At 45.8% G+C, this 26,105-nt stretch overlaps 4 protein-coding genes across 10 annotated transcripts in view; 3 read left to right on the top strand and 1 right to left on the bottom strand.

Moving 5' to 3' along the window:
• Window positions 1-6,414, top strand: part of USP30 (ubiquitin specific peptidase 30) — a 29,162-nt gene extending 22,748 nt beyond the window's left edge. Inside the window, exons 12-13 of one of the 2 annotated variants that reach the window (XM_081037303.1) lie at window positions 3,203-3,323; window positions 3,884-6,414. In XM_081037303.1, coding sequence (XP_080893429.1) covers window positions 3,203-3,323; window positions 3,884-4,148 — 386 coding nt within the window. In that variant the 3' untranslated portion in view covers window positions 4,149-6,414. The remainder of the gene's footprint in view (window positions 1-3,202; window positions 3,324-3,883) is intronic. The other variant, XM_081037304.1, reaches the window with a different exon arrangement.
• On the bottom strand, window positions 5,067-10,131 carry ALKBH2 (alkB homolog 2, alpha-ketoglutarate dependent dioxygenase). Of its 4 annotated transcripts, none has more exons than XM_081037305.1 (4): window positions 9,994-10,131; window positions 9,109-9,534; window positions 7,905-8,103; window positions 5,067-6,787 (listed from the first exon to the last, which is right to left on the bottom strand). In XM_081037305.1, exons 2-4 carry the CDS (start codon window positions 9,383-9,385, stop codon window positions 6,481-6,483), a joined length of 783 nt encoding a protein of 260 aa, XP_080893431.1. In that variant the 5' UTR covers window positions 9,386-9,534; window positions 9,994-10,131; the 3' UTR covers window positions 5,067-6,480. The 4 variants fall into 4 exon arrangements, with proteins under 4 accessions (XP_080893431.1, XP_080893432.1, XP_080893434.1 ...); XM_081037306.1 differs by having other exon boundaries at window positions 9,998-10,114; XM_081037308.1 differs by lacking the exon at window positions 7,905-8,103 and having other exon boundaries at window positions 5,490-6,787; window positions 9,998-10,129.
• Window positions 10,132-12,909: 2,778 nt separating this feature from the next.
• UNG (uracil DNA glycosylase) lies at window positions 12,910-23,187 on the top strand (the record flags this gene model as incomplete). 2 transcript variants are annotated; one of them, XM_081037611.1, is made up of 7 exons in its annotated part: window positions 12,910-13,041; window positions 13,652-13,858; window positions 14,382-14,477; window positions 16,743-16,840; window positions 17,376-17,464; window positions 18,212-18,390; window positions 22,012-23,187. In XM_081037611.1, 7 exons carry the CDS (start codon window positions 12,910-12,912, stop codon window positions 22,150-22,152), a joined length of 942 nt encoding a protein of 313 aa, XP_080893737.1. In that variant the 3' UTR covers window positions 22,153-23,187. The 2 variants fall into 2 exon arrangements, 1 of the variants encoding a protein (XP_080893737.1); XR_013992513.1 differs by lacking the exon at window positions 12,910-13,041 and having other exon boundaries at window positions 13,352-13,858; window positions 18,212-19,089; window positions 22,012-23,185.
• Window positions 23,188-24,952: 1,765 nt separating this feature from the next.
• ACACB (acetyl-CoA carboxylase beta) overlaps window positions 24,953-26,105 on the top strand; it is a 110,631-nt gene continuing 109,478 nt past the window's right edge. Inside the window, exon 1 of one of the 2 annotated variants that reach the window (XM_081037464.1) lies at window positions 24,953-25,069. The gene's annotated coding sequence lies outside the window, so the exon portion shown is untranslated. The remainder of the gene's footprint in view (window positions 25,070-26,105) is intronic. The other variant, XM_081037461.1, reaches the window with a different exon arrangement.

Genomic DNA, 26,105 nt, shown 5'->3' with positions numbered 1-26,105 from the left:
GCTGTGTTTACCCTCTCTCACAACCATGTCAAAATTACAACTAATCTACAAAACAACCATTATTGAGAATCGCCTAAAATCAAGCTGAACAAGCCCTACAACTAAGGACGTGCAGAAGAAGCCACCTCCAGACTGGTAAGAAGGTCAGAGACGTGGCACAGGCTGGTTCCACACCCGTGTGTGACCATTAAAGATCTGGAGGGCTATTTTGGCTATGGAGGCTCCCTAACTCCCCAGAGGAGCAAGAGATCCCAGTCCCACCCCAGCCCAGGGTTCCAGTGCCGGGGAGAGAAGTCCCCATAATTTTTGGTTGTGAAAACCAGCGGAGATTGTGACTGAGTGAGACTGAGGGTGGCTGCACTCCCAGGCGCTCCTCTTAAAGGGACTGGGCGCGGACTCACCCACCAACAGAATCACTCGCTCTGAGCTCCAGCACTGGGGCAGCAGCTGGAAAGGCGGCAGGGACAAATGGTGGGGAATTGAGTTGTCTGGCTTGGGACGAGGACTGGAGAGGCGGCTTTCTCCTGGACAAGGGAGCTGGCGGAGGCCATTGTTTCTTTGCTGAGCCCTTTCCCTCTTCCCGGTGCTCATGAACACAGGCAGCTGCCATTTCTGAGTCTCCACTGTTTGTTCGCCCTGCCCTGGCAATTAGAGACCTGGCCCCACCCGACCTTTGGGCACACTCGGGATGCTTTCAGTGACTTTTTCATGAAGACCGCTTGCCTTGGTTCAAGCTGCACTCTCTTAGGGTCTCTCAAAGGTTCGCAGAACCCAGACAAGCAGCATCTGGCTTGAGTGTCCTGTACCTCTGGCTGAGCAGCCCTAAGCTGGCACCAGTGGCAGCTGGCCTTAGTTCTTAGCTTGGCCTCTCAAAGGTTCTTCAAAGCGCAGCACAGGTAGCAGACACCTGAGGATTTCTTTCTGACTCCTGCTAGGTGGCCCCAGGTGGGGCACAGGCTGTGGCTGAAGACCTACTGTGGGTCTCCTCCAAGGGGGTCCTGGGGCTGGCGCCCTCAGTGGCCAGCTTCAAAACGAACTGGAGCATCACCCAGCCATCTCCAAGTACGACACACCCATGGGGCGGGATTGGGCAGGCACCAGGGTCCTGCTGAGGCAGATCCTGCTCCATAGGATCAGCCCCGGCACAACCCTTCCCCTGTAGTCAAGGCCAGACCTCACAACCAGTGCCCAGGGTCAGTCCCTCAATTGATGTACAATTATCAACCAAGGCTAAGCTACAAGAGGAGGGCACACACAAGCCACACAAGGACACACCTGGACTGCGTGGCTCAGGTAACCAGAAAGACTGTGCCACCTACTACACAAGGCCACTCTACTAAGACCAGAAGACATAGCAGGCCCACCTAATACATAGAAACAAACAGAGAGGCAGCCAAAATGGGGAGACAAAGAAACATGTCCCAAATGAAAGAACAGAACAAAGCTCCAGAAAAAGAACTAAACGAATGGAGATAAGCAATCTGTCAGACGCAGAGTTCCAAACACTGGTTATAAGAATGTTCAATGATCTCATAAAAATGGAGATGGAAGCCATAAAAAAGAACCAGGCAGACATAAAGGATACAATAATGGAAATGAAGAATGTATTACAGGGAATCAACAGTAGATTAGATGAAGCAGAGGATCCAACCAGCGATGTAGAAGATAAGGGAGCAGAAAACATCGAACCAGAACAGCAAAAAGAAAACAAGAACCCAAAAAATTGAGGAGAGTTTAAGCGGTTTCTGGGACAATATCAAGCATACCAACATTTGCATTATAAGGGTACCAGAAGGAGAAGAGAGAGAGCAAGGAATTGAAAACCTATTTGAAGAAATAATGACAGAAAACTTCCCTAACCTGGTGAAGGAAATGGACATACAAACCCAGGAAGCACAGAGAGTCCCAAACAAGATGAATCCAAAGAGGCCAACACCGAGACACATCATAATTAAAATGCCAGAGGTTAGTTACCTACACGGGAGCCCCCATAAGACTGTCAGCTCATTTCTCAACAGAAACTTTTCAGGCAAGAAGGAATGGCAGGAAATATTCCAAGTGATGAAAAGTAACAATATGTAACCAAGATTGCTTTACCCAGCAAGGTTGTCATTTAGAATTGAAGGGCAGCTTCCCACACAATCAAAAGCTGAAGGAGTTCATCACCACCAAACCAGTATTACAAGGACTCTTAGAAGGACTTCTTTAAGATGGGGTGGGGGTTAAGGATGGGTGAAAGGGGAAGGGATTAAGAAGAACAAATTGGGTGTGATACAGTAGTCATAGGGATGTAGGTTATAGCATAAGGAATATAGTCAACAATATTGTAATAACTAGGTATGTGCCAGATAGGTACTAGCTCTATCAGCGTGATAGATAGGAATGGGGTTGGGGTCAGGGTGAAAAAGGTAAAGGCATTAAGAAATATAAATTGATAGTTAATACAGTATGGGGAATATAGTCAACATGTTGTAAAGATCATGTAAGGTGCCAGATGGGCACTGGACTTATCAGGGGGATCACTTCATAGACTGTGTAGATGCCTGACCAATGCGCTATACACCTGAAGAGCTGAAGTAGAATAATATTGAATGTCAACTCTAACTAAATATATAGGTATATATAGTCATGTGATGTGGAGTACAACATAGGGAAAATACCGTGTTTCCCCAAAAATGAAACCTAGCCGGACAATCAGCTCTAATGCATCTTTTGGAGCAAAAATTAATATACAAGCCGGTCTTATATAAGACCCAGTCTTATAGTAAAATAAGATCAGGTATTATATTAATTATATCATCATATTATATTGTATATTAAAGACCCGGTCTTATATTAATTTTTGCTCTAAAAGACGCATTAAAGCTGATTGTCTGACTAGATCTTATTTTTGGGGAAACACGGTAGTCAATGGTATTTTAACAGCTATATAAGATTTCAGAGGTGTAGTAGCTTGGGGGGTGCATTATCACTTTATGAGGGGTTTAAATGTCTATTACATTGCTTTGTACACTGAAACTAATAAAAAAATAAAATAAATTTGAAAAAAACGGAAAGGGAGGAAATTCTATGAATAAACATGACACAAAAAACGTTTTTTCTTTATAGCATTATTGGGTAAATTTCAAAGTAATCAAAACCACGTTTGGTTTACCCAAAGCCTCCGCCAATTTTAATTGCCTTGGGCCTTTTTCTCTTGCAGTTCTGAATCAGCCAGGGGGGCCCAAAACCCAGATGTTTATGAATGGCGCCTGCTCCCCATCCTTGCTGCCTACTCTGCCAGCCCCGATGCCCTTCCCCCTCCCAGTGGTTCCTGACTACAGGTGAGCTACTCTTTAGAAGCACATTTTTCATTCATTGTAGACTGCTGTTTCTCTTGGTTTCCAAAATTAGCTTTTCACAAAAATGAATGACAATGTTCTCTCATTTTTAAGGTGAAACTTCACTAATACAACTTCCTATTGTGGTCTAAAATAGAAATCACTTTAAAAATAAGAATTATAAAACTATGTAACATTGAAATATGTATGTTATGTGTATGTGTGTATATATGTATGTATGTATGTATGTAGAAATAAAACATAACGAAGAAAAAATTGAATTTCTTGGGATACCACCTAGAGTTCACCAGTTAAATCATTAAGGCGTTCCACTTTGTAAAGTCGTGTGTGTGTGCATATACTACCCAATATACATATACTCACAGAATGGACATCTTACCAGTAAATACGTCTGTATTTTGATGGTTGTGTACTATCCAGTTGTATGGATGTACCATTGTATCAGTCCCCAATCACTGACCATCTAGGATTTTCCTTTTTTGTGTCTGCCTATAAACCTCTGTTGTATTTGTAAACCACTGGCATTTGTTCCTACCGTTCAGCTCTTCCGTGTACCTCTTCCGGCTGATGGCAGTTGTCGTCCACCATGGAGACATGCACTCTGGACACTTCGTGACTTACCGACGGTCCCCACCTTCGGCCAAGAACCCTCTTTCCACCAGCAACCAGTGGCTGTGGATTTCCGATGACACTGTCCGCAAGGCTAGCCTGCAGGAGGTCCTGTCCTCCAGTGCTTACCTGCTGTTCTACGAGCGTGTTCTTTCTAAGATGCAGCACCAGAGTCGGGAGTACAAGTCTGAAGAATGACTCTGACCCGGCGCCACAGTCAGAGCTGATGGCACTGTCCAAACTGTCCAGGAAAAACACAAAATCAGATCATGTGTGTGTGTGCGCGCGCACGCGCGTGTGCAGTCAGCCCCACTAGTCCTTCAGCCTTCTGGTGTGTTCTAAGAGCGGGCTCCACGTGGGAGCCAGTGGCCCCAATTCAAACCAAATCAGGCTCCCTGCACAGCACTGCTAGTGTACACTGGAAGGTGTTGTCATTGTGGTAGGAAAGCATTCATTATGTCTAGAGTCTTTTTACTCACCTGATACAGGTAATTAAAAGAAATCAGACACCAGAAGCCACCTTTTTTATATTCTGACGTGTTAGGTGTTCTCAGAGGGGAATTAACTTTGCCTGATCCTCTGATGTTTCAGCATAGATCTTTTATTTTTCATAAGCAGGCCCATAAAATTGTTGACAAGCACTAGTGAAATTATTAAAGGCAACAATTTAGAAGAAAAAGTGCCTTTCACTTTCAATTGCTTTTGTAGCACACCCATTCTGGAAAATATGCGTTCTCTAAGTCATAGAAACAATTTCTGGAAAGCCCTCTCTTCCTCCCAAGTTTCTCAGTGAAAAGCAAAAGAACAGTTAAAAGACGCCTAAAGAACACACGCCTTCCCTTTTGTATCTTTTTCTAGTCCTTCAATCCTTTATATACAGTAAAAGCTCATCTGCCAAAACTGCCCTTCGGGGAAATTCTTTCACTGCTTTGTCAATTCTAAGTGAAACTCTTCCATGTTGCTTTTATCTTTTGTATACTGGACTGAGATGTGATTGCTGAGATGTGCGTATTACAAACCCGTGAGAATGGCCAGAACTGAGCAGGCCCCGTGCAACATCTGTGATTCCTCTGCTGTGTGGAAAACACTTTCTTACACAAAGATCCACTTTCAATGGACAGTTATTCTCATTTGTTTATTTATTGCCCATGCAGAGCGCTTCAGGTTTACAGGTAGGGCCAGGGACTATGTACAAAGACACCCGCCCCCGCCTTGATTTGAGAGCTGGATTCAGAAGGAAGGGCACTGAGTATGGGGCTGCGATTTCTCTGGACCTCAGTTTCCTCATTTGTAAAGTGAAGGGTTAGATTTGATGACCATCAAAGTCCAGCCCTTTCCACGAAAAGAAGTTTAAATTTTAAACATGTAACTACAGCTGACACCTAGTATTGTCATTTTGTTCTAGGTCCATGTTCGAAATATATTTGTCTCCAGTAGCCTAATACTAAAAGATTATACTAAGCATCCTCTTCCCTCTTCAGGTAAGTCCTGAATGCAGCCCAGGGCCGAAGGTATTTGATGACACACAGGAGTATCTATGTTTTAGCCAGATTTTTTATTTAAAAAAAACAAAACACATTCAAACGGACTCTTCAAAGATAAGATCTGGAATCAGACCGACCCAAAAGGCCACCTGAGGTAAGGCTAAGAGCCATGCTTCCTCTGGTGAGGGGGAGCTGGCGTCCGCTAAAAGCACAAGAGGCCCAGGTGATCACCATTCCACCGGGCCCAGTGTGCATCGAGGACTAATAGACTCTCACTACGAATAAAACATACTGTGAAGGTTCTCCAGGCCACGAACACCCAGGGTGAAAGCAGCTTGAAGCCTCTGATGCAGTCATCGCTGCTGTCCCTTCGTGACTCCCTGGCAGACCCTGGGTTTGATGTGGAAATGAGCATGCCCATTTTACCCGAGTCTGGTGGCACAAATGCCCAATTGTGTGACCTTAAACTGCGCTGCAAAGTTGTAACTTTCCATAACTGCTGCTCTGCCACTACTCTTTGAAATCTGCCGTTAAAGAGATGTAAGGCACAAAAGGGGCCAATCCTTGGAATGGTTAGGTAGCTGTAAGCAGATGGTCAGAGCCAGGGTTTGAGCCAAGGCTGTAAATGTGAATGATATATGTGCGAAGTCTCTTACCTGACTTAAAGCTGACTTCATTTTGTAAATTATTAGGCATTAAATAGCAGCCAAATAATCTTATTTCCAGTTTTAAGTTATTTACAAAATAGCTTCTTTTTGCAAAAACCTAAGTTAAACTAATAGTTTATGCCATAATAACTGCTGATTTATGTACTTGCTAAAGGTACCTTTTGTATCTGCTGTGTATTATAGCAATAAAAGAATCATTTTCTTAGGAAAAAAAAATCAACTGGTATTCTTTCATAATTGACCGATTTGATAACAAATCCTCTTTCTGAATTCTGCATTGTTATATAATAAACACTACACTGTTGGTAAAGGAAATGCCAGCTCTCTCTTCAAGTACAGAGGGAAGGAGAAAATGGAAGTCCTACTTGAAAAATATTTTTACTTTTTAGTCTGTAGAATTTTACGAAACGTCAGATTGACCCGTGCAGCCAAAACCTTCTTGCGAACAGGGAGACTGTGATACCAGTAAGTGTTGGTCGGGTGGTTCATCATAAGTAAACTTCCGTGGGCCAGTGGAAGCCTGACCACTTGCACCCTCCGGGAGCGGTTTTTCCCTCGAGAATCCTTATGCCGGAAGAAGAAGTCTCTGCAGGCTCCAAAAGAGACGGAGGCGATGGGGCTTCCCGGAGCCAGTTCTCTTTCGTCATCTCGGTGCTCACCAATGTGGTCACAGCCATCTTTATACCTGTAGTGAGAGAGGAAGCACAGGAGTGGCGGGTTAGCTCAGTTGGTTAGAGTGTGGTGCTGATAACACCAAGGTTGCTGGTTCGATCCTCGCATGGGCCACTGTGAGCTGCACCCTCCTTAAAAAAAAAAAAAGAGCAAGCACAGGTCATAGAACAGCCCTGTCCTGAAATGCGCCAGGTTTCTGTAAGGGCTGCAGGGCCTCACCTGGTTCTATAGGTGAGCCAAGCCTGGAGCGTTTTCACTTTGTTATCCAGTCCTCTCTGATTACCTGCTTTAAAACTCAACACACCAATAGAAGCCAAAAACGTGTTTCTAGTTCTACTGGTTCGTACATGTAAACCTCTATCATTAAATGTTTCTCCCTACACCTAGAATAAAATCCACATTCCTTGCACAGTCTGGCCCCTGCTCTGAGCTGCATCGATACCCTCATTCAATGCTTTCAGGCAGTAATGGTGGGATTTCCACTCCACAGACTCCAAGATCCCTATGCTCTTCTCCAGATGGCTGTGTGGCTCATGCTTTCTCTCCCTCTCCATTTTGTTACCAGCTCAGATGTCGCCACCTCCACGAACCCTCCTGTCACTATCATCCCCTACACCCAGATTTGTCTATTACCAGGGTGATTCTGCGCCCCAGGGGAATGGGGCGATGTCTGGAGACATTCTGATTGCTATGGCTGGGTGGCGCTGCTCCTGGTACCTAATGGATGAAGGCCCGAGATGCTGCCCAATACCTTACAGTGCCCAGGACAGCCCCTGCCACAGAATTACCCAGCCGCAAACATAAATAATGCTGCTGCTGAGAAACCCTGCCCTAACCCCAGACTCCTTCCTCCTGGCCATTCTTGGTCAAATCAGCAAGACACATGTCATCATCTGAAGATACCTTGTTTAGCTGTAATCACCTCTCACTTCCCGCTGTGGCATAAGCCCCACGAGGGCTGCTCAGGCTGTTCCTCCACGACATGCCTGGTGCACTAAAGAATTATTTGGTGTACAAGTGGATAAAATGTGGTGGAATCCTACACTCTTCCTTTTGGAAGAGGCAGGAGATTAATAAACCTCAGTGCAGTGGCCTAAAACACAAAAAGTGAAAAACAAGTAGGGTGTCACCTGTTGACGAGCACAAAGTTGAAGGTCTGTTCAGTCACCAAAGAAACACGATCCCGGACTCGCTCTAGAACTGGGATCCAGGGCTTTGGAGACAGAGTAAGGCCTGAGAACGTGTAGGTCAGCCCAGCATCGCCATATGTCGCCTGCTTCCTTGGTACGCTGTGCCACTTCCCAAACACCTGCACCCTGGCCAGTGCACCTGGGCAGGTGAAAACATGGCAGCTCAGAAAAACAGGCAGGTGAGTGCCCTGCACACTCGCTCCCTGAGTTTCCAGGAGCGAAATGGAAGTAAAACAGGAATAACATTTAATGCCCTGATGAAGACCACCCCGCAAAAAGTCATTGTAGCTTGCACGAAACGTGCATGTAGAACAAAGACTCTTGTCCTACATTTAGAGAAACATGGTCCTAGTCCAATCTCTTTTAAAACACCAAAGCTTAATTGCCTTAACTATAGTAGAAGCAGAATAAAGAGGCTGAAATGCGAGCAAGATGAAGTTAGGTTCCACACACTAGGGTGATTTTGCCAACTGTGGGGGATTAAAGGTGTAGGGTCCCTTGAAAGGTGGGGCTAACACAGTTTAGTCTGTAGTTTGGGGTCTGCCACCTTACAGCCGTTCTCATTGTGTGGTCTCAGGACCAGCAGCATCCACATGACCCGAAAACTCAGATACTAGACTGCGGGGGCACGTCCCAGCAATCCAAGTTCACAAAAGCAATAAAGTCCTCCAGGGGCTGCTGAGAACAGGTGCACAATTACCTGGTTATTTGTTGTCTCTCCTAATAGACTGGTGGCTCTCAGCCCTGGCTGCACGTTAGGATCACCTGGAAGCTTTTAAAAACACTTATGCCCATGCTGCACCCCCAGATATTCCCATTCCATTGGTCTCAGGTAGAACCCAGCATCTTTTTCCTTTTTTCAGCTTTCCCAGGTGATTTTAATAAACAGCCAAGGGCAGATTCACTTGGCTCGGGTGCTGTGACTCTTTAGTCATCTGTCAGTTCCCAGTGGACAGGCAATCCTGCTTTCCTCAAATTTGTATCCAAAGCTCCTAACTAGGGTCAGGGCCCAGAGGGGTCCAGAGAATATGTGTTGAATCAATTAACGCACCCATGAGTTATTAATGGCTCCTGAGTTCCGATTTCTCTAAACATCGTTTTATCAAACAAGCCTTCAGCACATAACCTGCAGTCCTCTGCTTACCTGTAAAATATTCTACTTCTTGCTCCAACTCTCGGAAAATCTCGTCTGCTTCGGCTTTGCCAAACAGGACTGTGTAATCGCAGTCCAGGCCCTCGGCTCGAATGCGTCGCCAGCTGGGACTCCCTAGGTCAACGCCATTTCTGGGGGTTTCTCTCCTGGGCCTTTTCCTGGTGCTTTCCTCGTTTTCTCCCAGCTCTGCTGGACTTCCTCCTGTCTGCTCTTGCTCTCTCTTTCCCAAAAGGCCCCCTAGAGCCCCCTTCACCAGGAATCTGTCCATCCTGTCTTCACAAAGCAAGTGACGAGAGCCAGTGGCCAGGCAAAAGAAGATTGCCCAGGGTCTCTCCCAGATGTAAAAATGTACTTGGTGGCAAAGTGATTCCCACAGGCAGCATTCCTCTTCACTGTTTTTAAGTTTCACACCACGTCCTAGAAAGGAAGTAAAGGACATTAAAACTGAAAGGGTCCCTTGGGATGACCTTGGTTTCACCCCCCACAGACCCCGGGCTAAGAATTAGAATCACCCGGTTAGCTTGCAAAAACCCAAATGCTTGCACTCCACCCTCAAGGCCCCTGAATTTTTAAAGACACACGCCACCCCCTGCAATTCGCAGACCACAGGTAAATGGGGAAACTACAGTCCAAACCCTCGCTTTACAGATGGGGAAACTGACACCCAGAGAAGGGAAAGGGTTGGCCCAAAGTCACCCAGAAAAGCAACCTATCTCTTTTTCACCCATCCATGACCGGCCCGCACACACCAGTATTAAAATAGGTAAGTACAGTAATCCTGGAATGGTTATGTTTCAGAATCTAAATGTTAACACAGTTAAACGTGATCATACGCACACACACCGCATTTTGATAAGAAAATAAGAAGTGTAATACGTGCGTGGGGTGAGGGTGGCGAGGGTTCGCTTCAAAGTCTCAGACAGACCCCGCGCGGCTCCAAATCCAGCAAAGGCCGTGGAAAGTGCTGGAGGGAAAGAGAAGACACAGAGCCGGATCGTAGTTCCGGGTAATTTCAGCTGCAAGCTGGGAAACTCAGGCAAATTTGCAAAGCAAAGCAAAGCCATGGGCGGACTCCGGGCGCCACCTATTGGCCTTCCGGGCCCGTCGCAAGCACGACGGGGTTTGAGTGTAGCTAGTATGTTGAGGGTCATCTGTGGTTTGCGGGTTGTTCCATGTCACCTCTCTCTGAGGATTAACTTGGCGCCCTGACCGGGAGTTGGGCCATCAGCATATTGTCGCAGGGAGGGACCCGAGTGCAGCAGACCGACGCGAAGTTTCCATTTGACTCTAGCTGTGTGGCTCCTACAGTCTGGGCTTGAATGGCCTCACCTGTACAGCGGGGACTACACAACCTGTGCCCTAAGAGCACCTTGAGCATTAAATGAGAGGACGTGTGAGAAGTGCTTCCATGTTCCAAATATGAATAAGTATCAGGGTCTGTTACTGCTCATTTTGTTTACTTGGCTTTCCCCAATGGCACGAAAGCTCTGGGAGGTTGGGGGCTTTGTTTTGGGTCTTAGTGTACAGTTCTGCAGGGTTGTTTTTTTAAAAAATTTATTGGGGTGACAATTGTTAGTGAAATTACATAGATTTCAGGTGTACAATTCTGTATGACATCATCTATAAATCCCATTATGTGTTCACCACCCAGAGTCAGTTCTCCTTCCATCACTGTATATTTGATCCCCCTTACCCTCATCTCCCACCCTTCGCCCCCCTCTGCAGGTTTTGATAAGTGTACACACACAGTTGTGCGACCACCACCACGATCGAGATTCAGAACATTTCTATCACTGGACAAAATTCTCCCAATTTCCCGACCACTCATGTGTTTTCTGTCCCTGCAGTTTTGCCTTTTCCAGAATTTCTTATCCATGACATCATACGGTAGCCTTTTGTCTGGCCTCTTTCACTTAACATAACGCTTTTAAGATTTATCCTTGGTGTTTGTATCAGTTCTTTTCATTGCTGAGTAGTATCCGCTGCATGAGTGGGGCAGTTTGTTTACTGATTTACCCGTTGAGGGACATTTGGGTTGTTTCCAGTTTGGGGAAATTACAAATAAACTCACTATATCCATTCATGCAGAAGCTTTTGTGTAAATATAAATTTAAGATTTAAATTGGGTAAATACCTACCTAAGAGTAGGATTCCAGGAGCACCTGGAAAGTGTATATTTCACTTTATACTAAACTACTGAACCGTCTTTCAAAGTGGCTGTAAGGGCAAATTATTTTAAATGATGGGCTTCTCTCCTAATCCGTAAGCTCCTTGTCCTAGGCACTGGGACACAACAGTAACAAGATCAAGTCCCTGCCGTCCTCCAGGTTGCATTTTGGAGATGGAGACAGAAATAAGGAAAGAATAAGGAAGGTAATTTTAGATAGTACAGAAAGCTATAAATAAAGTGACTGGCTAGAAAATGGAGCAGAAAGAGAAAGCCTTTCAGAGGAAGGGTCCAGAGCTCAGGCCAGAAGCTTCCAGGCAGTGTGTGCAAGAATGTAAAGACCACACGAGGGACAAGCTGGTTAGTCCAGTGAATGCTGAGACCCAGATTCAGTCATGGCACAGTCGTAGCAGCCTTGCCAGCAGGGTAAGGAGCTGGGATTTTTATTTTAAGCATATTTGGAAACTAGAGGATTTTAACCCGGGAGTTATCGGGATGTAATTTACATTTCAAACGGATCACTCCCTAAGAGAGAGACCAGCGGGGGATTGTGAGGCAGGTTAGTTAGCATGACTTTAGGCAGCAGGAATTCCCTGGCAGAAGGGTCAAGGACAGTCGTATCTTTAAGGCGGTAGCCCTGGGAAACATCATTAGCACAGGACAGCTGGTTTGTTTCCAAGAGCCTTCTCAAAAGCCTCCTCCAGGCTGAGAATTTGATAAAACGTTACCAGTAGACGTCAGCTATTCTCCTTAGATACACAAGAAAAAGTATAAAAACAGAAGTCTTTGCTTTAGCTGGTGGGCATCCCAGCTTCGGGTACCCCCTCCGGCTCGGGAGCTGTAACTCTTTGCTTTAATAAACTATCCTCTTCTGCAATAAAACTACAAACTGCTTCAGCTAACCTCTCTGGGTCCCTGTCCTCATTCTTCTAGTGCATGAGGCCACGAAGCCGGAGCCCCAGACACACATCAAAAATTCTTCATCAATTGTAGCCAGGAGATGGAGAGCATCAGCTGAATTCAGGCCTTGTTTTGGAGACAGAATCAAGAGGACCTGTTGATGGTTTGGATGTGGGGAGGAAAGAAAGGAAAGAGAAGAATCCCAGGTGTATTGGGATTGAGGGGTGCGGTGGTGCCTTTCGGAGGACGCCTAGTTTGGAGTTTAACCTTCATGACCTCAATTCAAGTCTCCCCCAAACAGGACAGGTTAGGCACAAGGTTGCACAGCTCTTGCTTTACTTCGTCAGTAAAATAGGTGGAAAGAAATTGGAGGAGGCAAGGTAGTACCTAAACGCTAAACAAATACTATTCCGATGCTAATTGCACTCGCACGACAACAATCCCGGGCAGGTACTTTTATCTTTTGACAGCTGAGAAGTGCAGGGACTTAGCCCCAGGCAGAGGTGTGACGCATGAATATAATGAATGAAAGAATAAGCAAAACGAGCGAACCCCGTCCCCAGCAGCCCCTCCCGCACATGCGCACCGGGCCCTTCACCGCCCCCCGCCCAGCCCCCGGGTCGGAGCATGCGCGGGCGTCTTGGCGCGAATCGGGGGCCGCCAGTGCCTGCGCGAACCTCGCTGGTCCTCAAGCGGCGAGCGTCCGCTACCTCCTCGGATTCGGGATGATCGGCCAGAAGACGCTCTATTCCTTCTTCTCCCCGAGCCCCGCCAGGAAGCGACGTGCCCGCAGCCCTGAGCCGGCCGACCCGGAGACCGGCGTGGCGGCGGTAGCTGAGGACAGCGGGGATGCGGCGGTGAGGCGTGCCGGGGACCTCTTGTGGGGTCCGGGGCCAGGGGAAAGGAAAGGAAGGCGGTGGGGCTTGGGCGACCGTGGGGGTGCAGAGACGCGCCGCTGACCGGGTGAACTGGTGCGGGGTGTTCAAAACAGCCGCCGCGGTGTCCCCTCGGCGGCCATGCTGAGGGACCAGCCAATGGGAACAAGCCTCGGGCCCTAACGGCGCCTATCGGAAGCGAGGGGGCCGTTCTCTTCGGCCCTTCACCCAATCAGAGGAAGGAGGGGGGTGGGACCTTGGGGGGAGGGTTTTTGCCGCGAAAAGGCCACGTGGGGACGTGAGTGGCGTGTCCCGCGGGGTGGGGCGTCTGGGTGCAATGCATCCCAGGAAGCCGCTCCTCTACCCCCGAGTTTACTACCAAACTAGGAATTTGGGGCATCGGCCTGTTAGTGCAGAACCGAGCTAAGGCCTGGGTTCTCAGAGCCCGATTTTGCACCGACCTCGCGGCTGGGGCTGAAACTCACGCATGGGTGTCCTCTGCAATGGGCCTTTGGGTTGGGGGCGCAAGCTGCGGGCGCCTGGGAGAGGCCCGCTGCAGCTCCTGACCCGCCTCTGCGGGGACCACTTGCAGGCCAACCCCCCCAAGAAGGCCCGGGTCGGGCCGGAGGAGCCCGACACACCGCCCTCGTCGCCGCTGAGCCCCGAGCAGTTGGTACGCATCCAGAAGAACAAGGCCGCCGCCCTGCTCCGACTGGCGGCGCGCAACGTGCCGGTGGGTTTCGGTGAGAGTTGGAAGAAGCACCTCGGCGGAGAGTTCGGGAAACCGTATTTTATAAAGGTAAACGTGGAAGCTATTGCAGGCCAAGGCCACGTGTGTTGGATATTGCTGTTGTAGTCTGTTTTCCCTCCTTCGATGTCCTTTTCACGCCAAAGGGGGTAAAATAAAACCATAGTGTTGTGCATCCGCACATTTACATTAAAGTGTTTAAAGACTGTAAGATGATACCATGGCTTCTTTTAATCCTTGTAGTCTGCTTTCCAGGAAAGGGTGGCATAGTAAAACCACAAACTGGACTGCAAGAAACCGGGCTCCGCCTTAAAAAGAAAGAGGAAGGGGTTGGCAGTGTAGGAAATCAGAGCATCTAAGCCAATCAACTTTGACCCAGCCCAAAGGAAGGGGGAGGGAATTGAAAAGATGGAGCGACTGGTGGGGAGCAGGTACTGTTTTTATTCGTTGTTTTTCAAAAGAATGTAGATAAAAAAAACAGGGCAAAGACGGAGATAATGCTTCAGTTAGCTTTCTTGTTGAATTCTTATGCTTCCCAGTGAGAATCTGATTTTAAATCCAGTTTCTCTCCCAGCTAATGGGATTTGTTGCAGAGGAAAGAAGACATTATACTGTTTATCCACCCCCAGAGCAAGTCTTCACATGGACCCAAATGTGTGACATAAGAGACGTAAGTACAAGTGGTGGATGAATTTTAGTAAAAGAGGCATGGGAATCAAATAGTATTTCTTACTTAGGGACACTGGAATTAAGCCACTGTCCATAATTCAGTTAATAAGTAAAATACTGAAATTGGGAGACTTGGCAGGCTCTATGTTAGCCTATATTTATTTATTTTTTTAACTTTTACCACGTGGTGTTTATGCAGCAAAAAAGGAAAATATGTACGTAGACTATGTGTCTATACACTCTCGTTTCTTGGAATTTATTTAATCCTGAAACCAACCCCATACCAGTGTTAGGTATTGTTTTGGGTAGTGATAAGGAAACTGAGGCACGAAGCAGTTAAGTCTTTTTCACCTGGGTATAATCAACCCTACCTTGAAGAATAGCTTAGTATTCTGTCTGACCACACTCTTTTACAGTTGATACTTTCACACTTTTAACTTCAGGCCCTAACAGTTTTGCTCTCCTGTTAGTAAATCCCTTTGCTTCGGTTCATTATATACAATGGCTGTTGCCGGGTGGCTCTGGTCATGTCAGTCTCCTGTTCAGAAGCTTGTCTGTGGCTTCCCACTGTCTGAACTACGAAAGCTGAACGTGAATATGGCCATGTTATATTGCCAGCCTCCACCTGCCATTGTGCTTAGATTTGGACAGCGTGGCAGCCCTCTCCTCACTTCTGTCTTTTAAAAACCAACTAGATCCATCTGTGGTACCTCATTGAAGCCTGTTCCCCACAACTTTTGTGATTTGGTTTTCCTCTATAGCCTTCCCACATGGTTAATATCTGTTTACCCTGGAGGTTTTACATTTTGTTCTCCTTTTCCCTCCCTCATTTGCAAGCTGAGAGCAGGAATCCTATGATTTCATAAATGTCTAAATGGAATAAATCCTCTTGTTATGGCTGCTACACTTGATAGTTAGCAAACTTCACAGTTTTCAGTTTAGAGCAAAGACTTCGAATTTAACTCCTTGTTTTTGAAGGTAAAAACTAAGTCCTTTTAAATTCAGTAGTGTTTTGCGCCTTGTTTGAATAATAGTATGCCCTATTTTGAATACCTAGGATCAAGATAAATAGGGAAGAATAAAAAAAGAGCATGAAACTTCTGAGATCAGGTGTCCCAGGGCGTCTTTGTAAATGAGCACATGGAGGGGCTGGGAGGTTATTTGGTTCCTCCAAGTCCATCCCTTATCCATGACCAGAACTGGAAAGCTTCCCTGCTGGGACAGGTTGCTTCAAAATGGAGACTATGCCGGGGACACATGAGCACCAACAATAGGAACGGAGAAGTCCACAAAAGCTTTCTGATCATGGAAACAGCTAACGCTTAACTTTGAAGGTTAAGGTATATGTCAGCTATGGAAGATTCTAAGAAGGAGCCCACGGGGAGAAACATGAGAATGAAGAAGAGGTGGGCGGTCTCCAGATCAAAAGTACTGACTGTATTTGAACACTGCCCCTGACAGTGACCTAATTACTTTTCACTGCATCTTGCCACCTACTCCCATGGCCCTTTGACCTGACCTCATTCTCTTCTGGTTTCATTCCTTAGAGAAAATAGGGGAACAGACACCTTCATATTGCTGCTGGTGGGAATTCTAGTTGCTTCAACTCATTGGAAAGCAATGGGGCATATGTCTGACAATTTAAAATACACTTACCTTTTGACCAGCAACTCCACTATTATAAATGTTCCATAAAAATAAAAGCAATAGTATGTAAGGATATATGAATTAGGACGTTTATTGCGCTATTTTTTATAATGGAATAACTTGTGAACAAGCTGATGCCCGTCAGTGACTGAGCTCTGTTGACCTGAATGATCCAAAATGTGTGATGTGAGAAACACAAAAATGTAAGGTAATGGGTGCAATAAATCCAATTCTAAAGGTAATTAAAAATGGTTGGATCAGGATGGGATAGGGATGACCAGGAGATGGCTAACCACTTTGTTTCTGGATGGTTGTACTTGTTTCAAGGGTGTAATTTACTTTTGTAATTTGAAAAATGGAGGAGATGGAAGCCAAGTTGACCCCAACTTGTTTCAAATACCTGTCAGAAGGGAGGGGGCAGTGCGGCAGGGTGATTAAGTGAACGATGATTTAGTACTGGAAAGAAATGGTGCCAAGTTACCTACTTTCTTCCTTGGGTTTCTGCTTGGGTCAGGAGGGGGGCTGCCCTTATCATGGTGTCCCTGTGTATAGTCAGCCAGGTGTTCATGTAAACTGCCTACACCACAATGTTTCATTTCTTGCCACCTGGTATTCACAGGTAAAGGTTGTCATCCTAGGACAGGATCCGTATCATGGACCCAATCAAGCTCATGGGCTCTGCTTTAGTGTTCAAAGACCTGTTCCACCTCCACCCAGGTACGATTGCTTTATGGATGGTTCAAGTCCAATCACAGTTACTCTCGCTCAGATGTGTACTTTGCAAATTGCAGGTATGCCTGTTTGGGGGTCTGGGTCTTTGTTGGGGAGAGGGTTGGTCCTCTGCACTGTAGGATGTTGAGTAGCACCCCTGGCGTCTACCCACTAGATGCCAGCAGCACTGCCCCCCCCCGCCCACCCCCCAGAACTAAAGTTATAAAATGGCAATGAAAAATGTCTTTGAACATTGCCGAAAGTCCCCTGTGGGATAAAATTGGCCCTGGGCTGATTTACTTAGGTCTTTCAAAGTGCTGTTCCTTAAGTCCAAGCACAGATCAAAATGAAGATCCTTGGCAGGGTTACCTATCAAAGGAATGGTGGTGTTTCCTCATGGATCATTGAGGTTTGTCGCATCCTTCTCTCCAGGGGCTGCTTTACACGCTGTAATTTACATGTGTATTGGGGATTACTGAACTTTCAGAATGGTGCCTAAGATTCTGTTTTTGTTTGTTTGTTTTTTCCGGCTTGCTTTCAGTTTGGAAAACATTTATAAAGAGCTGTCTACAGACATAGATGGTTTTGTTCATCCTGGTCACGGAGATTTATCTGGGTGGGCCAAGCAAGGTAAACCAACCACTGCTAGTTACGTCTTGGGCACATTTCAATAGTGTTCTTTTCTGTACACTTGCTTATGTTTTTAAAAGATGTCAGAGAAGAACGAGAGAGTTCTAATAAAATAGCTAAATTTACATAAGTCAGAAACTGTATCTCTGTTTTATCCTGAAGCCAATGTTTTCTTTCATGCTTTAATTGTAATTTGAAATAGAAAAGTGTGTTCCTCGTTATTAGTGTTTCACGTTTATCCACTTAACCTAATTTTGACCAGTCAGAAGGTGGCCTCACTTTTGTCATTTCAACACATTTCAACATGTGTTTAATACCTATCTACAGGACTTTTTTCTTTGACAAACTATAACTGGGATACAGAAAGAGCATTTACTCTTGTGTTTTCTTTCAGTTAGATTTTTGTTTTGATGAAACATTTCTTTTTGTTTTCTGGGGTTATTAATATCACTTAGGTTATTATTTTTTTTTAAATAATTCTTTCTGATGAGGGATAATACAATGCACGTTCACTGTTGCAAACTCAGAAGGTGTTGAAAGTGCAGAAGTGAAAGTTGAATGCCCTCTGATCTCGCCCAGAGGTACCCAGCAGTCTGTCGTAATGCTTTCTCTATGACCGAATTTCAGGTGGCTGTTCTGGATTCCATCATGAGAGTGGTTTCATCATGTGTTTAGCCCCTGTGGTTGGGTGTTAGGCAGACTCATTTCAAACTACCTTTAACCTTTTTCTTTGGTGTGTGTTCGTAGGTGTTCTCCTACTCAACGCCGTCCTCACTGTGCGGGCGCATCAGGCCAATTCTCATAAGGAGAAAGGTTGGGAGCAGTTTACTGATGCGGTTGTGTCCTGGCTAAATCAGAACTCGAATGGCCTTGTCTTCTTGCTCTGGGGTTCTTATGCTCAGAAGAAGGGTATTGCCATCGATAGGGTATGTTGTTTTTAACGGTTTAAATCAGGTTAGAGAATTCCAGGAATCCTTCCAGTGTGCTCCTGGGAAATCCAGGTCATAAATAGGAAGCTTGTTTTCCCTTAAGATTGTTAAAATGATGGTTGGGTTTCCCATTGAACATTGAACAAAATGTAGACAAATTACAGGAATGATTAGTGGTATTTGAGGAAAGCAGCTGGGCAACTTCTGATTTAATACAGTTAGTAATACAGACATAAACTCGTCATAAATACAGAAAGTGACACTGGTCCCCAGGTACCGTTCATTTAACAACTGGTGCAACAAGTGACGAATGAGGTAAGTAAGTTTCTTGCTGCCAAGAAGTTTGAGCATATATAGAAAACATGAAGTACCCCACTTAATCACAAATTTAACTTCCTGTATGGAAATACTATTGGTGATTGATAGTCATTAAACCTGAGCTCTGATTGCCGATACTCTACACCACTAAACAGTTCTTTCATCATGGCCCTCTCTGCATGTTTCTCCAACTTGTTCCTTCTCCATTCTTGTCCATTTACCTACTGAAGCGCTTACGTACCTGGTCACTGAGATTGAAAACCAGAAGTCCTTGATCTCCCTCATCCCCTTAAATGAAGTCTGTCAGAATCCTGTCAAATGTCTCCTAAAGATGTCCCAGTCCCACTGCTGCTTGCAGTAGACACTGCTGCCACTTGGGTGAGCCACCATCACTTCTTCAGGATAACTGACCAACTGGAGATGATGGCAGTGTGATGGAGAATGCGGGGGAGGGGGGGCAAGATGGGGGATGGGAGAGGAGTGAGGAACAAGTCTTCAGCTTGGGCAACTGAGAGACACTGAATTAGGAAATAAGCATGAGGGACAAATTGCGGACACTTCAATAAGTGAAAGTAAAGGGATTAACTGACGTGACCCAACAATAGTTTCTGGTGTTTCAGAAATGTGCAAATATATCGATCCCCTCCCCTGTGTCAGGTAGCAAGTCGAGCATTCTTCATGCAGAATCTCACTGGGAAAGGCTGAGGGTAGGCGTACACTGACCCAATTTTGTATTGGGGCTCAGACAGATGAAGTCACTTACCCAAAGTTATATAAATGGCCGAGCCCAGATTGGACCTGCCATGGAGCTTTGGGCTTCCTAAGCAGCCTGCCGTCCTGGGTGGGTGTGGGCCCTGTGAAGTTCTTCTGGGAGTATGTGAGGCTTCTAAGCCAGTGATGGAGTTAAGTTTTTTGACTGCTCACGTGCCAATTATCTCCTCCATTTTCTCTTAAATTGAATTTTATTTTGTAATTTAGGTTTTTTTTGTGTTTTTGTTTTTTTTAACTTTTATGTATTTAAGTGTGTTTTTCTAGAACCCATCAGCTCTGAGTCAAGTAGTTTCAATCTAGTTGTGGAGAGCAAGTGGGGATCGAACCGGCAAATGTTATTAAGAGCACCGTGCTCTAACCAACTGAGCTAACCGGCCGCCCCCAAGTAATTTAGTTTTTTAAAGGTAGATTCACATGATTAAAAATAAAAAAGGGTATTAAGATATATGGTGAAAGTCTCCCGTCCAAGTCCCATCTGTTCAGTTTTCTCCTGGGCTTGAGAAAGCAGTGGTTTTTATTTTAGTTTCTGCTATCTCCTTCCAGTTAAAACATATATTATATATATATATATATATATATATATATATATATATATATATAAATAAAATATATACACACACACATATATAAAATAACTCAAGCACATAGCAGTGTGTAAGTCAGATTAAAAGGTTTGTTTCCATAAAGTTTCTGTGTGAATGAACAAGATATTTTCAGGTATTTTTTTGAGGAAGGACATAATAGGAATAAAATCTGGAATGAATGAATTAACTGCTAATATCTGGTTATCTAGGTAAGAAGTACACATGAGTGATTTCCAGCCTCTGCCTTAGGGAGGTTTTATGGTCTGCATAGCTCTTACTCAGTACATTTGTAATCTTTCTTGTTAAGCATGGTTTGGTTTGAAAGTAAACAGTTGTTAAAGTAGCTGGATATTAAAACCAAGTTGCACATCCAACCCAGTGTCTTTCGTGAGCACTAGATCTAAATATTCAGCTGCCTCCTTACTGGTGACCCAAAGCACATCAAATTCAACATTTTCCAAGAGAAATTGTCCTTTCCTCATCCGTTCCTCATTAAACTTGCTCCTCAGATATCATGACAGCCCTACCTTCTCTTCCCCCCTCCCTCCTTCCCCCCTCCCTCCTTTCCCCCCTCCTCACCGGATATCCAGTCAGTCATTCATAGCCTTGATTCTCTTTGCTGTCTCAGACAGTCCCATCTGACCGCCTTCTCCCTGGAAGGCCTTGACTTAGGCTGACAAGGAGGGGCCTTGGGCGTACCTCTGGTTTGCCTCTCAGCCTCAGCTCCCCTCTTGGGACTCTCAACTCCAGGCTGACAACCATCCAGGTGTCCCTGTGCCCCACTTCTCGGCCTTCCTTTCTCCCCAGTGTGGAGGTCTTTGCCTTCCCCAGAGACTGACTGACTCATCCTTCAAAGCTCAGCACAGCTCCCATTCTCGGGCCTGTACTGCATGCCAGACAGCAGGCTAATAAACACTCGCCCTGTGTTACTTCTCAGAATACTCTGTACCACACTGTCATTTCTTGTTTCATAGTAACTAGAAGCTAGGTGCTGTTGATAGCCCCGATTTACAGCTGAAAAATGAAATGCAGCTTGGGTCAGTGACTTCCCTGTTGCTGCACAACTAAGTGGCAGGGCCAGGACTTGAACCCCGGCCGTCTGGCTCCCAGCTCTTGTCTTAACCATACTGGGCTCCTTGGCTTCATTTGTGGCCCCTCCTGGTCCCAGTTACTTGAAGGCAGGGATGTTTTGAAAACAGTTGTTTGTTAGGTGGTTTCCATTTAAATACAGAAAAGAAGAAAAAGCAAAGCAAATGTCTATCATCAAAGTATTTCGTCTTTGTGGTGAGACGATTCAGACACTATATGTAGCAAGATGCAAATAGAAAGTAAACGCCTCCCACTGTTTCTTTTCCCTGACAGAACTGCTCCAGTGTCTCGGTTATTTCTCTAAAAGTTTTTAATGCAATTATCACTTTATTTCACTTGCTGTATTTCTGAGGTTTTCCCGTATCAGCATGTGTAGCTAGATTGGCCTTGTTCTCCTTGTAGTCCTGTGGAGTTCCATTGTCACAACTTTACAGGAACATTTTTTAGCCAGTTGCATAGCACTGGCTTTCTATTAGCTTTTACCTGTATAAGAATTATCTCTGTGTACGTCTGTGCATCATGATTTCCTTTGGCAAGTACCTTCGTAGTGGTTTGCTGGATCATAAGGTATGAGTGCAATTGCTGGATAAGGGATGAGCGCTTCAAATGGCGCAGATGGTACCAAGTTGCAGACCAGGCCTGGTCCTCTCTCTGCAGCCTCGGAGCCTAACAAAAGTAGTGGCTCTATAAATGAATGAATACACTGATGTCCTCCGAATGCTGAGGGCAAATAAATGCACTTGGGAAAGGGGGAGGATTTAGAGAGGGCGAGGGGAAGGGCACAGCTGCCTTCCGGTGCAATGGTCGTTAAGTCCCAGATGTGCCACCGTTTGGTCATTCTCGTGTTCTCTTTCAGAAGCGCCACCACGTGCTGCAGACTGCTCATCCCTCCCCGCTGTCTGTATACAGAGGGTTCTTCGGTTGCAGACATTTCTCTAAAACCAACGAGCTGCTGCAGAAGTCCGGCAAGGAGCCCATCAACTGGAAGGATCTGTGACCTTAAACTGGGGGAGGATCTCCGGGCAGTTTTCTAGAAGCTGCTATTGAAGTATTTGTCAGTTACAAGTCTAGTTGAAAAAATTTCCCTAGTGATGCCGGAGCATTCTGCACAAGGGAAACGAGTTCTGGGAAAGCAGTCATGAGCCCGGCTGCCCATGAGTGGCAGCTTTTGTTTATCCGGCCGGACAGGCCCAGTTTGCCCTGCAACCCCATGTCTGTCTTTGCAACATGGCTTGGAAGGGAGAGGAGGTGGAATATTCAAGACTCCTCCCTTCTGTTCTCTTTTTGGTTCAAGGGGGGAGATAAGCACCTTTTTGGTGACAGCCAGCTGCTACTCGTTTTTTTACTTGGTAGGTTAGACTTAGGTTATAAGGTGTTGGGAGTTTTTATTCAGAAAGCCCTCCTTTGCCCAACCTGGTGTTGGGTCTCAGCCAGGTCCACTGACTGCCCCTTTGATCCTTCAGAGCCCTCAGGCCCCACCTTGAAGGAAATAAGGGGATGGTTTTTGCAAGTTTCCAGAAATTAGGGATCCATTTCCTGACTACAGTAGAGGTGACAATTCCTAAGGAACAGTCCTTGGTGTGAACTTTTCCGGACTGGCAGAGCCCAAGACAACTGGGTTGGGTCTTGAAGAAACTGCTGTCCTTGGGGTGTTTCTAGGAATAAGTAGAGGGAAGGAGGAGAGGGGGATTTTTTGTTTTCTTGGTTTTTTTTAAGAGGAAATGCTTTTCTACTAGGCTTATCCTGAGTTGGTTTTTTAAGGCAGCGTAGTGCCAAATGCTGTTTTTTATAGACTGAAATCACTTTGGGATATCTTTTTCTGCAACACTGGTTAATTTTGCTCTTAAAAAATACTTAGGAAAAAAGACTTAGGCGGGTGTATATATGTATTTTTTTAATCCTTTGTTTAAGAGACAATCTTTATTAGGTTTGCACCTCCATTCTAGATCTTGTTACAGATGATATTTTGCTGTTAGCGGGGTTCAAGAGTTAACCCTGCTTGAGTTTTCTAATAAAAGGTTGTTGAAGTTTCTCTGTGCCTAGTGCCCTTTGTGCCGAGTGCCCTTCAGCAGTCCCCTTCCGGGCAGTGGGGCGGGGGATGGTGGTGGTGGGAAACATCCACGAACGCCCTTGAGTTGCCCTTGGGCTCTGGTAGCCATGGCAACTGTTATGGGCAGGAAGGGCCGCCTCCGCGCTGCCCTCCCTCCTTCCTCCGCCCCCTTCCCTCCGCCCGGATGGAGCCGCCCACCCCTCCGCCAGGCCTCGGTAAGCCCTGGGCCGCCGGGTTCCCGGGAGGGGCGCGAGCAGGACCCTGTCCAGGGTACTCTGAGCTGGGCCCCACCCCAGTCGTTAGCTGCGCCCCGAGCCCAAGCGCAGTGGGGAGGCTGGAAGGGGTCAGGGTTTGCTGAGATCCTGAAGGGGCCGCTGTGGCTGGAGAACTGCGGGGATCTCGGCATTCCCGTCCGTCATGGCTGCGTGTCCTGCCAAGCCCTGGGACCATGCGAGGGGACCTTCCCCACCCTCCTCCCTCTGCTAGTGTTTCCAGACTCTTCCCTGGGACTCTGGAGTTGTCGTGTGAAGGCAGGGCGCTGGGAAGACGCCCGGGTGGCCCACTGACCTGCCAGCGCTTGGCTGTAATAGCAGGGGTGGCCCATCACTACGAAAGGCTGGACTCTGGTATCAGATGGAGAAGGAAGTAAAAGGGATCAGGAGGGCTTGGTAACACGTGCCTGTATTTAAGCGGGCCAGAAAGAATGCGTCTGGTAAGGACACCTGGACCAGTACAGACATTTACAAAAGCAGGGCGTTAGAAACTTGCACTTCAGAAGATGGCTTTCCCTCTGGGCCTTAGTTTCTTTATGTTTGAAGAGAAGGGCTTGTGATCCCACTTTCTGCCATCAGCAAGCAGGCTTTCACAGAGGAAGACAGAACAAAGATGCATTCTTCGTTTGCCCTCTGGTAACTTAGGGTCCTCTCCTCAGAATTACAAAGGACTCCCTTATCCAAGGGATAAAAGAGGGGCTAATATTTCTGTATCCGATAGGTTTTGACACTTCCAACCCAGTGCAGTGCTGTGAGGAGTGAGGACGCACTAAGCTGGGTTACTATAAAGAATTCAAAACGCAAACTCATTTTAAAAAATATATTGAATCTTGAAACAATGGTAACACTTTAAATTAGAGAACACAGCAGCATCTTAAATGGTCTATAACTAGCCCCCCCCCCAAAAAAAAATACAAATTTAATCGCTGATCTTTTTAGGAACAAGAATCATTTTGATGAACTTTTAGCTGTGCAGCTGTAATTTTTTTTTCACGTTTTTGGATTTGCTGCAATAATAGCACTGGGTTTGCCAAAATGAATACAAGGCGTATTGTGGCCTTTTAGATCGGGGTTCTGCGTACTTTTCCTGTAAAGTGTCAGATGGTCGATTGTTCTGTTTCTGGGAACCTCTCTGCATTGTAGAGAAAGCAGCCATGGGCAAAATGTAAATGAACAGGTGTAGCCGTGTGCCAATAAAACTACGGACACTGACATGGGAAGTTCATATGATTTGCACGTGTCATGGTCTTTTTATTTTTCCCCCCAAGCATTTAACAAATGTAAAATCCACTCTTAGTTTGGGAGTCATAGCGAATCAGGCAGCACAGGCCTAGGTGCTGCCACTCAGACGTCAGCAATGAGCCCAGTGTGTTGTGACCTCCCACTGTCTGCACTGTTCTGCGTGGCTCACTGTGGGAGCATGTAAGTACCTGGCCAAAAGTGATACCCCTTTCCTCCCTTTTCAGGCAAGGAGAAGAGTATCTGCTGAGGGCCTTTGGAAACACAAGGAAGTCAGTACTGCAAAATGTCCTGGGAACCCCAAGTTATAAAATAATCATGTGACAGTCACTGTGTGATCGGAGTCCAGCAGGGTAAGATAGAGGAATGTGAAAAGTTTCTTTCTTTTTTTTTTTTTTTTTTTTTAGACTTTATCATGTTGTTAGTATGCTTCCATTATCAGATAAGATAATACATTCTCTCCCTTTTAAAATTCACTTTCTGATTCGGTTGGCTCTTGGCATAAAAACTCTGAGAGTTTTGGATTGGAGGAGCAAACTTTTTGGTGTGTCTGTGTGTGGCGGTGGCGTTTCATCTTTGTCAGACCTTGGAGATGTACAAAGTAGGGGGCTCTGGGCTTCTTCTCTGGAGGGTCCTGGCTGTTAGCTGATGGTGATTCAAACAGAAAAGACTGGAATGTACGATAATGGAGACAGCCTCTTTTCCTATTTAGAGTCTTTCTGACACTTTTGATCTGGGTCTCACAACCTGCAGTTACCTTGTTGATTATCTCTGTTGGAACCATTTTTTACATTTTTAAAGTATGTTTGGAAATGCAGATATTGGTGAGTGGGGCAAACCAGGAATTCAGCATGTTGTGTTCTTACAGTTGTGTATTTCTTGCATCCCTCTCAGTGTGGTGACAGAGAGGGGGTCCAGAGGCTTCAGACAGTTAGGACTCCTCAAGCCTCACCATCCAGGGAAACGTTCCAGGCCCACTCACAGGAATTCTGATTGAATTGGCCCTTAGAGGGAGAAGGAGACAGAAGTATTTTTATAAAATGTCTGGTTTGCGGTAGGAATGGCACCTTCTTTCCAGATGCCCTATTTTCTTAAGTCATGTGGTCACTTTGGTTTTTTTCAGCCAATGAGTTGATATGTATGACTTTCTGAATCTAAGATGTGCTTGAAGAAATATATGTTTCTACTAATGTTCTTGTGTTTGGTGGGAAAAGTTTATGAGTAACTTTGGTTTCAAGCCCTCCACTTGCCTTCTAGAAAATACCTGTGCCTTAAAGAGAGAGCGTCAACCTGAACCACTAGAAAGAGTCCTTCATCTGAGTGAGGCGGGAGGTGGCAGGTAGAAGGGGGGGGGGGTGGGAGGAGAGGTGGCAGGGGATGGTTTTTAGT

The sequence above is a fragment of the Rhinolophus hipposideros genome (genome assembly GCF_964194185.1).
Source record: "Rhinolophus hipposideros genome assembly, chromosome: 24".
NCBI classification, from domain to species: domain Eukaryota; kingdom Metazoa; phylum Chordata; class Mammalia; order Chiroptera; family Rhinolophidae; genus Rhinolophus; species Rhinolophus hipposideros.
The sequence above is the reverse complement of the archived record's forward strand: the minus strand, read 5'-3'. Positions and strand labels throughout refer to the sequence as shown.

Coding starts and splice junctions, on each gene's coding strand:
- ALKBH2 (XM_081037305.1), bottom strand. CDS start 9,385: ATGGACAGATTCCTGGTGAAGGGGGCTCTAGGGGGCCTTTTGGGAAAG. Junction 8,104..9,108: donor AGAAGTAGAATATTTTACAG/GTAAGCAGAGGA, acceptor TCACCTGCCCAG/GTGCACTGGCCAGGGTGCAG. Junction 6,788..7,904: donor AACTTTGTGCTCGTCAACAG/GTGACACCCTAC, acceptor CTCTCACTACAG/GTATAAAGATGGCTGTGACC.